Source organism: Gracilinanus agilis, chromosome 3, assembly GCF_016433145.1.
Source record: "Gracilinanus agilis isolate LMUSP501 chromosome 3, AgileGrace, whole genome shotgun sequence".
Taxonomy (NCBI): Eukaryota; Metazoa; Chordata; class Mammalia; order Didelphimorphia; family Didelphidae; genus Gracilinanus; species Gracilinanus agilis.
In genome coordinates, this window is record NC_058132.1 from 158,313,635 (window position 1) to 158,329,897 (window position 16,263).

The following is a 16,263-nucleotide window of genomic DNA, read 5'->3' on the forward strand; positions in this document are numbered from 1 at the left end:
TGTATAAGAGACAGAAGAAGAAGAAGAAGAAGAAGAAGAAGAAGAAGAAGAAGAAGAAGAAGAAGAAGAAGAAGAAGAAGAAGAAGAAGAAGAAGAAGAAGGAGGTGGTTCAAGGGACAACCAATGGAAAGGCACTGATTTTCATATAATAGATCTCTGCTCTTTTTTACCTGGTTACCTAGGCCGAGTCATTTAACTTATCTGAATCTCAATTTCTTTCTAAACCTGTGAAACAAGGGAGTTGGGGCAAGATAATCTTTATGGTCACTATTAGTTTTAGTAACACTAAGAAATAAAATAATTCACATTAGTATACAGTAGAACCTTGCTTTATGCAACCAATATGTTCCAACACCTTTCAAGTAAGCTTAAAAACCATGCATTATACCATTACTTGATAAGTATTTCTTATACAAACATCCCTAGGCGCTTTACAACTTTTTTGGTTAGGCTTATCAGAGTTATACTAGTAGTCGTACCAGAGCTACTCTGGGGCAATTATTAATAATTAAATAGAGCTAGTGAAACAAAGAGAAGCATTGCTCTGATGAGAACATGACTTGATATAAGGCAAGAACCCTGGTCAAAGACTGTTTCACGACCAAATGTTTGGTGCAAAACCATGTAATGATCCCCACTAAGGCTTCTCAGAACAAAAATGAGCATGATTGGGCCACCTGCTGCTAGACTTCCCCCTGCTTGGGAAAATAGTATAGATTTCGCACATTAATAACGATTTTTTATACTACGTATTTTTTCTGATTGCCAGTCCTGCAAACCTGAATTTGTGTGTTGATTTTGCCTATACCTGAACTCAAGTATATTGAATCTGCATAAAATGAGGTCCTACCATAGTTCTTTAAAGTTGGCAAAACACTTTTCATAACAGTAACATGAGGTAGGTTATACAACTGTTAGACACATTTAAGAGATAAGAGAAATGAGGCTCTACAAAAGTGATTTGCCTGTAGTTACACTATTGTAAAGTATCAGAGATGGGAGGCAAATCCAGTTCTCCTGACTTCAAGCCTAAGGTTCTATCTACTTCTGAAGATAGTTCTGTAATCAACCAACACTTATTAAGCACCTACTATCTGCCAAACACTATACTAGCTGCTGGGGATACAAATGCAAAGAATGGAATGATCTTAAATGCCAATGACCTTACATTCTAGTTGGGGGTGGGGGAAATATAACAAGTACAGATATCCCTTCCATATTGAGACTTTCCCCATTGAGGTTTCACTATATCTCTGGTCGGCATAAGAAATTAAATGGGAATTTGGGGAGAATGTTTTGCAGAAGCCACGGATGACACGCAAAGGCCAGCAGATGACACAGAAAAAAGTCTTAAAACTTAGAAATGCATAAAATATATAGTATTATGCAATATCAACATATTTTATATTATAATATACAATTTCTTTTACTGAAAATACTTCATAAGAGTGAAAGAAAAAACTTAGACTTCTCTGGTACAAAGGGAGGGCCAAAAATGTTACTGCATTTTCCAGATAACTGGTGGGAGGGAGGAAACAGGCTCCTAACTCCCATGATGTCGAAGGAATAAGATAACAAATGTATTGATTCTTTTCACTTAAAGAAAAGAGAACAAATAAATCAGAATACTATATCAGGGTGATGGCTCAATATTTTTTTCTTCTCAAAAGGAAAGGATTTTGTGAACATTTCAGCTGCCCTAGCTGCAGTGGACATTTCATTCATTTTACTTTGTACAAAACCTTCCACTGGAAAATGCAGTCCTCTACAAAACCAATATTTAACTTTTATCAAAATTATTTAAACCTATATTTCCAGGGCAGTTAAGTAGCTGAGTGGACAGTCAGGACTAGAGTCAAGAAGTCCTGTGTTCAAATCTAACCTCAGATACTTCCTAGCTATATATCCCTGGACAAATCACTTAACCCCAATTGCCTAACCCTTAAAGCTTTTCTGCCTTAGAACCAACACTTATATTGATTGATTCTAAGACAGAAGATAAGATTTTTTTAAAACCACTTATACTGCCAATTTGATTTGTAAGACCCCTTCCAGCTATAACATTTATGAATTTATTTTCTTTGAAAAAGAAAAAAAAATTACTTGGGACACATCATCAAGTGAAACCACTCTAAAGTAATGGTTACCCTCAGTTCCCTAAGCACTAGAAAAGGTTATTCATTACAACCAACAACTACCCTGCTCTATGCACTGTTCAAAAAGTAAATGCAAGGAATAACATGTATAGTCAGGGTTTGTACTTTTATCACAAAATATTAAAAGACTGGGAAGGAAACCTTTACCATACTGGGCAGATCCTCCATGGAAGATTTATGAAAAGACAAGGAAAAGAATCACACAGGACAGGACAGTATGGATGGATTTCAATTCATTCTGGTAAAACCAGAACACAAATCCTACAGATCGGGATTCCACCAAAGGAATGGACTTGGTCACTGACTCAAAGAACCAATTCGTCTTTTCTCTCACTAACTGCTGATCTTCATACTTGTTGTTAAGTTAATTATGAAATCAACATTAGCCAGAAGAGAAACACATAACTTTGTAGTTTTATATATCAATGTAATCACTAATTAAATTTTTAGCTGATTCAATTCTTTTTTTTTTTAAACCCTTACCTTCCTTCTTAGAGTCAATACTATGTATTGGTTTCAAGGCAGAAGAGTGGTAAGAGCTAGGCAATGGAGGTTAAATGACTTGCCCAGGGTCACAAAGCTAGGTAGTGTCTGAGGCCAGATTTTAACGTAGGACCTCCCATCTCTAGACCTGGCTCTCAATGCACTGAGCCACCCAGCTGCCCCCCAATTCAATTCTTAATCACAATCATCTCTTCAACAAAAACAAACTTTTTAAAATTAATACCTAGTGGGGGAAGCTAGGCAGCTCAGTGGATTGAGAACCTGGCCCAGAGATGGGAGGTCCTAAGTTCAAATCTGGCCTCAGACACTTCCTAGCTGTGTTACCCTGGGCAAGTCACTTAACCTCCATTGCCTAGCCCTTACCACTCTTCTGCCTTGAAACCAATACACAGTATTGACTCTAAGACAGAAGGTAAGGGGGCCAAAGACAAGGTTAGGATATGACAATATTTGTCAAATACTTGCTAAAACATGAAGCAATCAAAGAGTGCATTAGTGTTACCTTCACTGAATTTTTACATGATCAGAAAGAGATGAAGTCCTCAAGTGGCAGGATTACTACGTATTTTGGTGGAAAGAGCGCTGGCTACAAAATAATCCAGGTTTTCAATTCAAAGATGACATTAACTCACACACGATAACTCATCAGTTAGGAGATAACCAACACAGAGATGAGCAAAGATCATTTACTGAATTGGCAGAGTAAGAGAGGCAAGATTTTACTGAGGCCAATGAGGAAACGTATTCCTATGTACTATATCTGTAAGTGTGTATATTCCTCAGATTGTAAGTGAACAAGAGAATATATATTGACAGATTTTTACTGGAGGACCAAGAAGTAGTTTACTGCAGGACCAAGAAAAATCATTAACTTATCCATAAAATGAAGATATTCATTGATACCTGGAGTCTCTTAGTATTTAGATTTTACCTCAGTTCTCCAATGAAGTTCTGAAATACCTTAAATTGAGGCTCTAAAGAGAGTCTCAAATATGATCAAAATCATAGGTTTGTTTGGAGAACAGACTTTTATTATTTTTCCTCAGAAAATGACTCAATTTATCTGCCTGATAAGTTGGGGGATTTAAGATGCTATTAACATTTCTTAAATGTCAATGCTTCCCTGTCAAGGACTATGATGCCGGAAACAGATTCCATCTTTGGGGCTGTGGTTCTCATACTTTTTGAACTCGGGATCCCTTATACTCCTAAAAATTATTGAGGACTCCCTAAAGAGCTTTTGTTTATGTGGTTTCTATCTAACATCATCTGCCACATTAGAAACTTAAAGGTTTTACTTTTATCATAAAAATAATTTTGACTTCATGGACCTCTTGAAAGGGTGTGAAGGACCTCCAGACAATACTTAGGCATCCACTGGTCTGGGTTATTTCCCCAAGAGGAGAGAGAAAGGAATAAAATTAGAATTTTCTGCCTTGTGAGGTGAAGCTTTGTAAAGCCAATTCTAAAAGATGCTATCTAAATTAGGTTTCTAAATCAGACTATAAGTAGTCCACCTTTTTTTTTTTTTTTTTTTTTTTGGTTACTTCCTCTGTCCTAGGCATATCAGACAACAGTCACAAAGTGAAAAGGTCACAGGGATTGTAGGGAATGAGGTAGGGACAGTGAATTGACATTAGCAATCAGATTTCCAATAGGTATTTCCTGAGATGGAAACACTCCTGTGACCTCATGGCATTACAGAGGCACGAGAATGTTCCAGTATTTTCCCCACTGGTCATAAGTGATCTTGACGAATGACGAAAATAAAGAAGAGAAAATCAGGGTGGAGCTACACCAAGCAGCCGGGCTACTTTTTAATATGCTATAATGACAAAAAGTTCCACTAATCTGGGCAGCAACCAATTTAGAGATCCAGTGGGAGAAGCTTTTTTTTTCTTTACTAGCTCAAATGAAACAGCAACTTTTCTCCCAAACCCTCCATATATTGCCAACAAGAACACCCTACCCTACTCCCACCCTCCCCCCAAAAAATATACGAGCATGAGCTACTGGTTTGTGAACATACGAAATAAACCCAGAGCACAATCAAGAAATAATGCTTACAGGACAACAGGGCACGACAACAGCACTGCAGCTCCCTGTCTCACCAGCCACAGTTTGGGGAAGGGTTCATGGTAAAGCCCTCTGTGCTTAAGTTCCAAACATTTTAAAACTGGTGTTCAGAGACTCCGGCTGGCTTTGGTTCAAGCCACGTCTTGACCTTTCCTTGTAAGAAGGCTGTGTTCATCTTTATGAACCTACCACTGAAGTCAGGAAGCATATATAGCTGTCCCTTTGCACCCGTCAAACATCAGTGTCACCAGATGCAATTGTTGATTGGCAAGGCCCCATTTCAAATGTACTTGTACATCTCTAATGCTCAAAATTACTCCCCCTTATTCAATTTCAGCCAGCACAAAAGAAGCTAGAGACTTTCCAAAGTGATTACAGAGTTGGGCCTTCTGTCATCTCTGCCTCTTTTACAACAACAATCATTTAAGATTCAATCCCAGCCCAAATGTAATTAGTCCAGTTCCTGATATCTATCTAGGTGTGTTACTTTCTTCCTTAAATGTGTGCCAAGTTTCCATTTTCATGAAGTTAAATTATGATATAAAAAGGCCTTAATGATGATTAATTAGACTCTATAATGAAAAATTAATTATGTTTTTATTTAGAGCATTTTACAAGACTTTCATCACACACACACACACACACACACACACACACACACACACACACCTCTAAATGTTATTAGGCAATTGTAAAAATAAAACCCTGTGGGTTTGCTGTGGTTGGTACTTTTAATATAATAGCCAGTAAGTTTGGAACCAGAGGGTTAATATTAACTCATTGAATGCTACCAGAAACTGTAACAAGGTTCCCCTGCTATATAAATTCTGATTTCTTTCCTGGCATTCCATACTGAGAAGAAAGGACCCATTAAAACTTCTCCGGGAACTGGAATTGAATCAGACCCCAAGCAGGGTTGAAAGCTGGCAATGATTCTTTTAAAAGTCTCCAAACTGGCTGCCCCCATAGTCCTCTCTCAATCCACATGACTTTGCTTCCAGGAGGAATTGGTCACTCCACCAGCATACTTTAAGGGCACTCTGTGTGCTCTCTGGCTTTGTCTGCTAATCCTCTGTTGAATAAAACTGCCTTCTCCAGCTCTGATGCCCAGGGAGTTTAGGAAACTCAGGGGAACTGTGTCTCGGGGACCACACTGTGAAATGAATCCACTCTAAAACGCAGCAGTGGCAACAGTCCACTCTACACCAAAACCCAGCCTAATGTAGAGTTGTGTGTGAAGACCTAGAACCTGTTTAATTTCTTTCGAGCATCATCTGCCAGCTCTGTTCTTCTCATCCAGCCCCACAGAGTTCCACCCACTGATGCACACAGCAGGAGCGGCAGCCCACCTATGGTGAGCATTTGTTATGGCTGGTGAACCAAATGGGGACAAGAGAAATTATAAGCAGTCTCTTGTGCTTGTTAAAACTTGAGGAATTTGACAAAGGGGGCCTCTGGCCTTTGCTGTTGTGTTCCTTCACTTCCACCTTCAATTTCAAGGGGAGCAATGGGCCCTTTGCTCTTGGAAGTTTCTAACTGAAGTTTTATCCTTTTCCAGAAGAGTGAAGGGTGTTAGGCGCTGGACAGAGCCCACTCTTAAAGAGCCTGCAATGTTTCTGTGTTAAAACCAAAGGAAGTTTCCTTTCCTGTGTCTATGCCTTTTATGTCTGCATCTGAAGGCATTTCTGAAGCTGACACTCAGGCTGCTCCAGAGCCACTCTGAAGTAGCATTGGCTCTTGGACTGAATTTCAGAGGCTTCCTGAGTTTGAAAGAAAATTTGTCCTTTTTTGTTGATGTCTTTCAAATTAATTTCTCTGGACAGATACTATTTTCATTAATTCCTTCAATTAACCCCAGACTTTTTGTTAAGTCTATGCCCTGATAGGAAGAGGGAAAAGAGGGTGATCTGTCAGACCTAGCAAATATTTTTAACTCTGTGTCTGAAATTCAATCACCAGGGAAGAGGTACAAATGTCAAGGACATTCACCCCATTCAGGGGCATTACATACCATTTCACACTAACCAGGTTAACATGATTACTTGGTGGGTGACATATCCCATGGATAGAGTCTGAAGTGCTCATGCCACATAGTACATATATGGCATTATATTATCAGTGTGTCTTCCTTTTCCTAGTTCCTTTTGTAGACCCTAGAGACCACCACAGAAGAGTTTACACTGATTCCAATAGAATTTAGACTTGTAGAGGTTCTTACTGCTGCCCCAGCTAATCTACCTATAAGCTAAAGAGGCATAGAAGGGATTTAGGATAAAGTGGGAAACTATGCCAACATTGAACCGAGTGACTTTCAGGCTCCTAGATATTTAGAGAGTAGTTTCAAGCTTGTAAACTGAAATATTTCCTGCTTAACCTTGGGAGGTGAGGATGGGAATCAGAACTGAGGAAAGACAGACAATCAATAAAACTCAGTTGAACTGAGCCAAAAGAGACTACGAAGAAATCCTTTAAGAGTCACTCAAGCAGAGGGATTCAACGGATTAGGTAAACGAAAGGTTTCCTGTGCTATAGGCTCTTCTTCAATAGTCCTAACTCAGGGGCAGCTAGATAGAACAGTGAATAGAGTGCCAAGCCTGGAGTCAGACTTGGGTTCAAATCTGGCCTCAGACACTTCCTAGATATCTGCGTGACACTGAGTAAGTCACTTAAATCATGATGGCCTAGCTGTTGCTAGTCCTCTGCCTTAGAACTGATATTGTCGGAAAGTAAGAGTTTAAAAAACTAGTCCTAACTTTTTGTGATCTGTTCCTTGGCCTTGGAGGACCTGGACCAGACACATATGCTCTCCGCCCCTGTGTTTCTTTACCCTTGGATGGCAACTGGAACAGCAATCATGAGTAATTACGATAAAAGCCTATTCGTCCCTGGCCAAAATACAAATGCTCGTTGATAATGATCATTTTCCAATCCCCCGTTTTACATTTCTCCATTAACATTCCAGTGGCCATTTCTCAAGTTCCCAAGCAATGGAATGGGGTTTGGTGCCTGGCTATCCAAAAGAAGCTGTGGTTTCAGGGAAATCTAGAGCTAACATGTTGAGAGCGTTAACAGGTCCCTTCGCTCTCAAAGAAGATACCCACTCCTGCATCTCATTTCACTTGACATTCCAGGTGGAGCATATTCTTTTAGACAGAAATACACAAGAGAAACCAAACTAAGGAATGTACTCTTTCCTCATGCTTATTCCTGTTGGATCCACAGGAGGATAAATGTTCTCACTACCATGACATGAAATAACCCTTCCTCAAATCCTCCACTAAATTGGTTGGCTGGCTCTACCCTGGGTGTGACTTAGTTTAGTTTATTATACTACCATCTACCTACCATTACCACTGGGCTTTGAACATAACTAAGTTGGCTCTATCCTTCTGATTCCTTGACCCTTAGCAAACAAATAAGAGATTATTCACTAGACCACCATCACCACCACCACCATAACAGTTCATATTTGTATCATGTTTTGAGGTTTGTGAAGTTTTGTACATAAACGATTTTACTATCAGTGATTCCCAAAGTGGGCGCCACCGCCCCCTGGTGGGTGCTGTAGCGATCCAAGAAGGCAGTGATGGCCATAGGTGCATTTATCTTTCCTACTAATCGCTATTAAAATTTTTAAAAATTAATTTCCAGGGGGCTAAGTAATATTTTTTCTGGAAAGGGGGTGGTAGGCCAAAAAAGTTTGGGAACCACTGTACTAGATCTTCAAAATAACCCAGAGAGAAGCCACATGATAGACTCAGTGGTAATAAAGCCAGACTTGCAGACGGGAAGATTCGGGTTTGACTCCTGCCTCTGTTGTACAGTAGCAGTGTGACCATCCCTTAATCTCTCAGTGCCTCGGGCAACTTTCTAAAACTTTAAGTTAGAAATTAGTTGTGGATCTGCACCAGCATTGGGTGTTTCCCCAATAAGAATTCTCCATAAAGATAAATCACAGACTTGCTCCCCTTCCCACCTTGCCTCCCCACCAGAAAAAAAAAGCACTATTTTTTTTAACATTTATTAATATACATTTTTAACATGGTTACCTGATTCATGCTCCTCCTATCCCCTTCACCCCCCCCACCCCACCCCACCCCCACCCATGGACGATGCGCATTTCCACTAGTTTTGTTATGTGTCCTTGATCAAGACCAATTTCCAAAAAAGCACTATTTTGGTACCTTAAAAAATAAAAAAGGAGTATTTGTCCAAAACCAAAAAAATTAAATTAAATTAAGAAAAAGAAATAGTTTTCTGTCTGAGGCAGTTGGAAGAAATGATCTTTAATCTCCCTTCTGCCCCAAATTCATATCTGGCTTAGCTCTCCCAGATGTTTAGGTACTAACCTAATTGTTGAAAGTGGGAGGGCGGAGGGGTTGGGAACGTAATAAACTTTGTCATTTTAGATGGAATACTTAAAAAATAGTCTTATGAAGGACTGAGAACTGAATTCCCAATCTTACAAGTGGATTGAGAATCCAAAGTTCATTTATAAGTAGGTTGTTTGAAACCAGGAAGGAATTTTCCTGGATCAAGTGTTACATATGGGGTTAGGTTCCCTAGGCCAGCCCACAAAAGCTTCTATAACCCATGGAGTGCCTGGGATGCAATGCTGCAACACTAAGGGAAGTAAGTAGTCCTAAGTGCCAGGGGTAGCAATGTTTTAGGGGAGAAATATATTTAAAATTCCAATTTGGGATATTCTGGGAGCACATTCCCCAACCTACCACCATACCACCTCCTCGTACACTGTAATCTTCCACCTGTCCTACCACCCAAAGGCCGATCAGTGGAAAGAGAATTTGCCCAGTTCCAAGTCACTCATCATGGCTTCTGTGGTATGGGGTGCCAACAATATAAGGGGCTAGAGCAGCTGAGATTTTTCAGTCCATGCAAGCTACCTATCATTGCCCCTACGCCATTTCCTATTGAGGAAGCCAGTCAGGGTTCGTGTTCCTTTTCCTTTCCATTGTCCAGGCCTAGAACTTGCAGTGAAGGCTTCCCTGGCCCATAATAGAAGAGAAATGTAGCCTTGGAGTCACTGACCTCAGAACTTCTCTGACTTCTCTGAATGCTATGTTAAATCTCTGAAACAAGCACGAGGTCCTTTTGAGTTTCTCTAAAGGTTTTCTCTGCTAACAACAAAAGGAAATGGGGTGAAAAGGCTATATCATCACCCTCTCCCAAGTGATGAATCTTTGGACACATGGGGAAGTAAAACAAATAATACTTATCTACCATTAAGAGGATCACCCAGACCCAAACCAGGAACAAGGAGGTTAGGGATCAGGGTGGGGAATGAGGGCCAGGGATGCCAATAGTGCTGCCAACCAGATCTAGCCAAGATCCTAACTAAAGCTTTAGGGGCCAGCAGAAGAAGACTTCCTTACTGTCACTTGGGAGGAGGTCAACTTACATGAATAAATAAGTAATTTGCACTATACACTTATTTTTCAATCCTTTTTTTTCCAGGTGTGTCCAATTTTTTGCGACCCCATTTGGTGTTTTCTTAGCAAGATACTAGAGTAGTTTGCTGAATCCTTCTCCAGCTTATTTTGTAGATTAGGAAATTAAGGCAAACAGGGTTAAATGACTTTCCCAGAGTCACACAGCTAGTGTCTGAGGTCAGATTTGAATTCTGGAAAATGAGTTTTTCTGACTCTAGGCCTGGTGTTCTATCCACTACACCACCTAACCATCCCCAACATCTCTAGGGGTCAGTTTCTCAGCTGTAAAATGGATCTAAGAATACTGACAGTACCTATCTCACGGGATTGTTGCAAGACTAACATGAGATAATGTAATTAAAATACTACATAAGTGACAATTCCAACTGGAGAGGTAATTCAATAAATTATAATATTCAATAGATTACAATTATAATGCAATGAAATTGGATTACATTCAATTAAAAGAATATATTAATCACCCACCGAGTGTCAAGGCATCATAATCATACTAGTTATTGAGGAAGCAAAGATAGATATAACAAAAAACTGATCTTAAGGAGCTTACTATTAAATATTGGGGTGTCTGACAGCAAGGTTGGGACATAAAAGTAATTTTGATATAAAATTGAATGTGATAAATTCAAGGGAAAAGTCCAGGAACAGTGTGCTGATGATATCTCATGATCAAAAAAAAACAAATGGAATACACAGGAAGAGTTTTACAAGTCTTAAAGTGGTAGATAAGTATACATTTATAATAAGATAATAATTTTATTACACTTATATGAAATTAGAGGAAAATGAGATCAATTGGAGGAGGAAGGATACTTCAGAGAAGGTCTTGAAAGAGAGTAAATGCTTAATGGAAGAGGGGCAATATCCTATTTGAAAGTTTAGGAAAGAGAACAGGTTTAGAATGAAGGACAGTCCTAAATGGTACAAATTCCCTTAACTGCTCTACTATCAGCAACCTAAAAAGTCAACAAATTCCCTACATTTAAGCAGCATTTGACATCATAAATTCCAATTTGCTTTGTGGTTTCCTGCCACTTTTCAATCTTGTAACCTTCATGAGAGGTGCTGAATGCTGCATTCAAAATTGAAATCAATGAGATAACACCAACTCAAATGTTCTATCACAATTCAAATAGACATCCAATTCTACCAGGCACCATAATAATGAATATAGCAAAAGAAAATTCACTGGTTAAAAAAAGTGTCTGTTTGATCCGTTCCTTCTGGGGTAACCCAGGTTTGGAGGGGGAAAGAATCCATCCGAAAATGTCAGTGTTCTGCTTTTCTTGAGTTTAACTTAATTTAAAGCTTTCCTATTTCAAACCTGGGAGTAGTTTTCTAGCGAAGTTAAAAGAATGAACATTTCTGAATTTCAAGAATTCAGGAGATCACATCTGCAACTAAAAGGAACTTTTTAAGGACAATTTTAGAGAACCTAAGAAATTCAGTTCATTGATTAACTGGTTGATGAACATATTTTCAGTTCTCAGTTTACGTGAATAGCATCCCTTCTGTCTGTGGATATGTGGCACCACAGTTTGATGATGGGGCTCATGGAGTCTAAATTACTAGACTGGCTTGATTGACTAAAGGGAGCTTCCTAATTAAAATAGCTCCTTCCAGCTCCATTCTGCCTGATACATTTACCACATCTCCTGCAGTAAGTTTTAAAAATTGCCTCCAGAAAGAAACATGTTTTATCTTAAGTTTCATTATTTCAGCTACCAGCCTATGAAAATGTGGCTGCTATAGTTCTTCATTTTTTATTTGAACAAGCAATAAGGTTGTCCGTCTGAGCTCCTTAGTGCATTGGTTCCACCAAGAGTGTGAAATATCTTTATCTACAAAATATTCCAGGAAAACAAAATCATATTTTTGGTGCGGCTGTCAGTTCTTTATCGTGGTCTCTTTCAATCAAAGGGGATTACACTCATTCCGCCTAAGATTTGTGATGCACATCCTAACTGCTAACGGCAACAAAAATGCTTTGAAAATGTGGTATTTACAAAACTATTGAGCAGTCATTAGTTGGATTCCCATGATCTAATGCAGGGAAGGCTTTAACTGTAATTGTAAACCCACTGAGGGCTTAGGATCTGAAAGTGTGGACCACTGTAGTCAGTTGTTATAAATTTAATTCCCTTGGCAGACCCCAGTTTCCATCAAACAAATCTCTTTTAAGAGAAGTCACAACCCTTAACCAAGAACAACTTAATGCCCCAGAGGACTGAAATGATGGAATAAGACAGTGACTGTGGGCAACTTTAATCCCCTCTCCTAAGTAAAGTTACTATACTAATGAAAACATAGGATAGAGCAAAATGTGAGTCAGATATACTTAAAACGCGCTGCAAACGCTCACAAAATGACACAGTAGTCATTTTATTTCCCCTAAGGAATATCCCAGTCAAGTTTCAATAAGAGATGGAATTTCCTAGCCCTAAAAAACTGATGATCACAGTTTTCTGATGCTGTTTATCACCATAGTTGGGGGGCAGGGGGCACCCAGCCCATGTGGGCTATTCTATAATCTTGCCAATTTGTCCTTCATAGGCCAAAAAAGGAAAAAAGAAAAAGAAATTGAGGAGCAAGCCAAAACAGGCAAAATCCCCAGAAAAGTTTCTTAGTCCAGTTGAGCATCGGGGCTCATTGAAAGGTTATCAACTCTCCCAGGAAGGTCCCCTTCTACATACCTACTATATACTACAACATGCTTATCTTGATGCACCTTAAAGTAGTTATTGAAACTTTCTCCCCTCTATTTTCTTCCAAATGGGTTTGTATTGGTAAAATAAATGCCTAATTATATTCAGAACTGTACCTAACATAAAACTCATCTGATCAAAGAGCTTAACTTAAGTAAGAGCCTCTTCTGGGATTTTTTCCCAGACACTTATTTATCTCCTTCCTTAATAACTTTCCAATATTTCCAATTAGGAAGAAACTAAGACATCTGAGTTAATCTCTCAAACCTAATAATGTAGCTTATCCAATGTCAATCTATAGTGAATGGTATGCGGTTGATACATTTTGGTGGATAACTGGAGTTACATATAATTTGTTTTCTTATTTTAATATACTACCAGCTACTTATAATTCCAGTGATGGAATGTCTGCATACCACAAATCCATAAAATCAATGTTGGGCCCAACATCCATTTTATGGATTTGTTGTATGCTGATATGATTCTGTAGTAGTCATGTTATATCTGAACTCATGTTATATACTGTTTTCTGGCAGGGTTCAATCTTTTTTGTTAGAGATTTCATTGGTCATGGCATTGACCTAGCAATTGATCTGACATAAATATAAACAAGTAAGCAAGGGACACTAGGAGTTAGTTTGGCCTGATAAATCAGAGTTGCACGTCAAATGCATTGAATAATTGCTCCACTCTTCACTTTGCCTGTGTAAACAATGTAATTCACAATGTAACACATTTTGATTGACTCAAAGAAACATCTAAATGCCTTCTTTCGTTTGGAGGATTGTTGGGATTTTTATCTCTTGCTTATAATCGACAAAAAACGGCATTATCAACAAGGTATGGTCTATTCCATTTTCTACTTGATGCCTGTATTTAGTGATAGCATGGATTGTAAGCACACCAAGACATTTTGTGCCAAGGCAATATTTTTTATTAGAAAATCAATTAGTGCTCGTTTCTTTAAATCTCTTTGAAATTAAGCTACATAAATTTGCATGTGTCTATATATATATATATATATATATATATATATACATATACATATACATATACATATACGGATAAAGTCCACCTCACATTCTCAATTCTTGGGGAGATAGGAAATCACATATGAACTTTTTAAAAATGACCTATCATAGGAAAAACAAATCCAAACACAGTCGGAGACTTTTCCACAGTCAGCTAGCTAATTTAGGTAATTCCCCACAACAAAATCATTCTAAAACTGGTTCGGGGGACTCAGAATTTGGTGGATCACACAAGCACAGGGATCAATTTGACAGGGTCCTAAGGTTAATAGCAAAGCGCTGGGTAAATTATATGAAAATGAGAATAAACTCAAATTGTAATTAGTGACGAGGCACAGGGACTAAGATTTGATGTCAGGAGCTGAATTTACTTTGAGAAGTCGTCTTCAGTCTTCAGTCTGAATCCCCACGGAGGGTGAGGAAGTCACAGTTCCCTTCTGCTTAATGTCCGGTGTCGCGAAAGGGACCTATTCTATTCTCTGGGAAGTAATATATTGGAATTATTTCCAACCGGTTCTATTACTGGGCTCATTTCCTGGTCCGTTCAAGTCCTACACTCAAATTTACCAAGACAGGAGAGTTTGACCCCTTGCAGGGGAAGAGACGAGACTCTCCTCCGACCCCTCTCTGGCCAACTCTGCTAGGGAGAGCATATGATTGACAATAGGAAAGATCCTAGGGGGTCTTACCAGTACAGGAATGCAGAGGTTTGGGTCGGACGATGAGTGAAGGGCACACAGAATAGAGGGAAAGTTTCTCAAAGTAATCGCAGGTCTCCTTGGAGAGGATCTCGTCGATCATGAAAGTCTTGTAGCGCCTCCTGGCTGCTTTGAGCTGGCCGGGCGAGCTCAGCCTCAGCTCGGCGTGGCAATGCATGGTGAGCCCCGGTCGAGCGAGCGGCCAGCCGGCCGAAGCACCGCTCCCCAAAGCTCCAAGCGGTACCGAGAGTGCGGAGGGAGCGTCTTCCGGGAGCGAGGGGCGGGGGCTGTGGGGCCAAATCCCCCCTCCTTCGGGAGGCCCGAAGGGGACAGACAGTGCACCGCTGCGCTCGGGCTCCGCGCGCGCCGCGGGGAACAGTGCAGCGCCCGCGCGTTATCCCTCTCCCCTATACACACCGGCCGATAAGCATCTTCTCGGGAGCCTTTTTGGGACAGCGCAGCTGTCAATCACAGCGCGCTTCCTGCACTGCTTGGCCCCGCTGCATTGTGTCGCTGCGCAGAGCAGCAGCGTGGGGAGGGCCAGCCAACAAACGCGAGCTAACAAACGAGAGCTAATTACCCCCCACCTATCTCTGGGACTATGCGTCCCTGAGCCACTGTCTCTCTCCGCCCTCCTTTTCTCTCCTCCCTTCGCTGCCTTTCTCAATCTTTCTTCCTTTCCTAGTGTCTCTCTATTTTAAGATACTCATTTTTTTTTTCTTTACTCTTCTCCTCCCCCTCCTGGGAGAAACTCCAGGTGTGTGCGTGCGTGCGTGTGTTTGTGTTTGGTGTGTGTGTGTGTGTGTGTGTGTGTGTGTGTGTGTCCGTATTTATGTCCGCGCGCGCTTCGGTAGCCTTAAGGGTAATACCTTTAAGGAAAACTCCAGAAAGCTAGTCTATGCCCCAACTCCGACACTGCGCCTCTGAACACTTCGCCACTTTCTGCGGAAGACCATTTTTCCTAGTCCAACACAACCAGCCCCAAAGGCGAGCGGCCAGCTTTGTCTTTGCTTTTACTAGTCACTAAAAGGAATCCTCGTATCCCTTTGAGATTCCGGGAGTTTTTTGTTGGGAGGGGGAACCCAGTAATCGAGAGCTAAGCTTAGAGATTGCGAATTTTGAATTTTACAAAGTCGCTATTTAGAGCTCTCGAGGTGGTAGTTTGGACAGTCAGCCGGCTCTTGATGAGACGGGAGGAGTTTCCTAAAGAACTGCTCAACTTTTCCTCTCCCTCTTCCTCTGTCACCACCCTGAGCAATATCCGTGGAACGTGCGGGAGAGCTTTTGTGCTTTTTTAGGTAGGAACATCTTACAAAGATTTTCAAACGTTTCGCTTTTCTCTTCTACCTCCCCGCTACCCGAAAATGTCCTTCCTCGACCCTTTGTAGTAGTAGAAAATAGAAAACACGAAAATTGTACTTCTTAAGGGTTTTTTTTTGTTTGTTTTGAGCAAAAACAATATAGATTACAGTGTATTTTTCACCTCTCTATAGAAATTAATGAGAGATGAGCTATCCCAAATTAGCTTCTGGGGATTTTCTCCAGGCTTCCGTTGCACTGAACATATTTTTTCCATTGCCTAATTTAAATTAAATCTTTTGTTTTGATCCAAGTAAAGATTTCCG

At 40.1% G+C, this 16,263-nt stretch overlaps 1 protein-coding gene across 1 annotated transcript in view; it reads right to left on the reverse strand.

Moving 5' to 3' along the window:
• BARX2 (BARX homeobox 2) overlaps positions 1-14,816 on the reverse strand; it is an 89,460-nt gene extending 74,644 nt beyond the window's left edge. The window contains exon 1 of the mRNA XM_044666169.1: positions 14,630-14,816. Within this exon, the coding sequence (XP_044522104.1) occupies positions 14,630-14,816 (187 nt within the window). The remainder of the gene's footprint in view (positions 1-14,629) is intronic.
• Between the last annotated feature and the right edge of the window lie 1,447 nt (positions 14,817-16,263).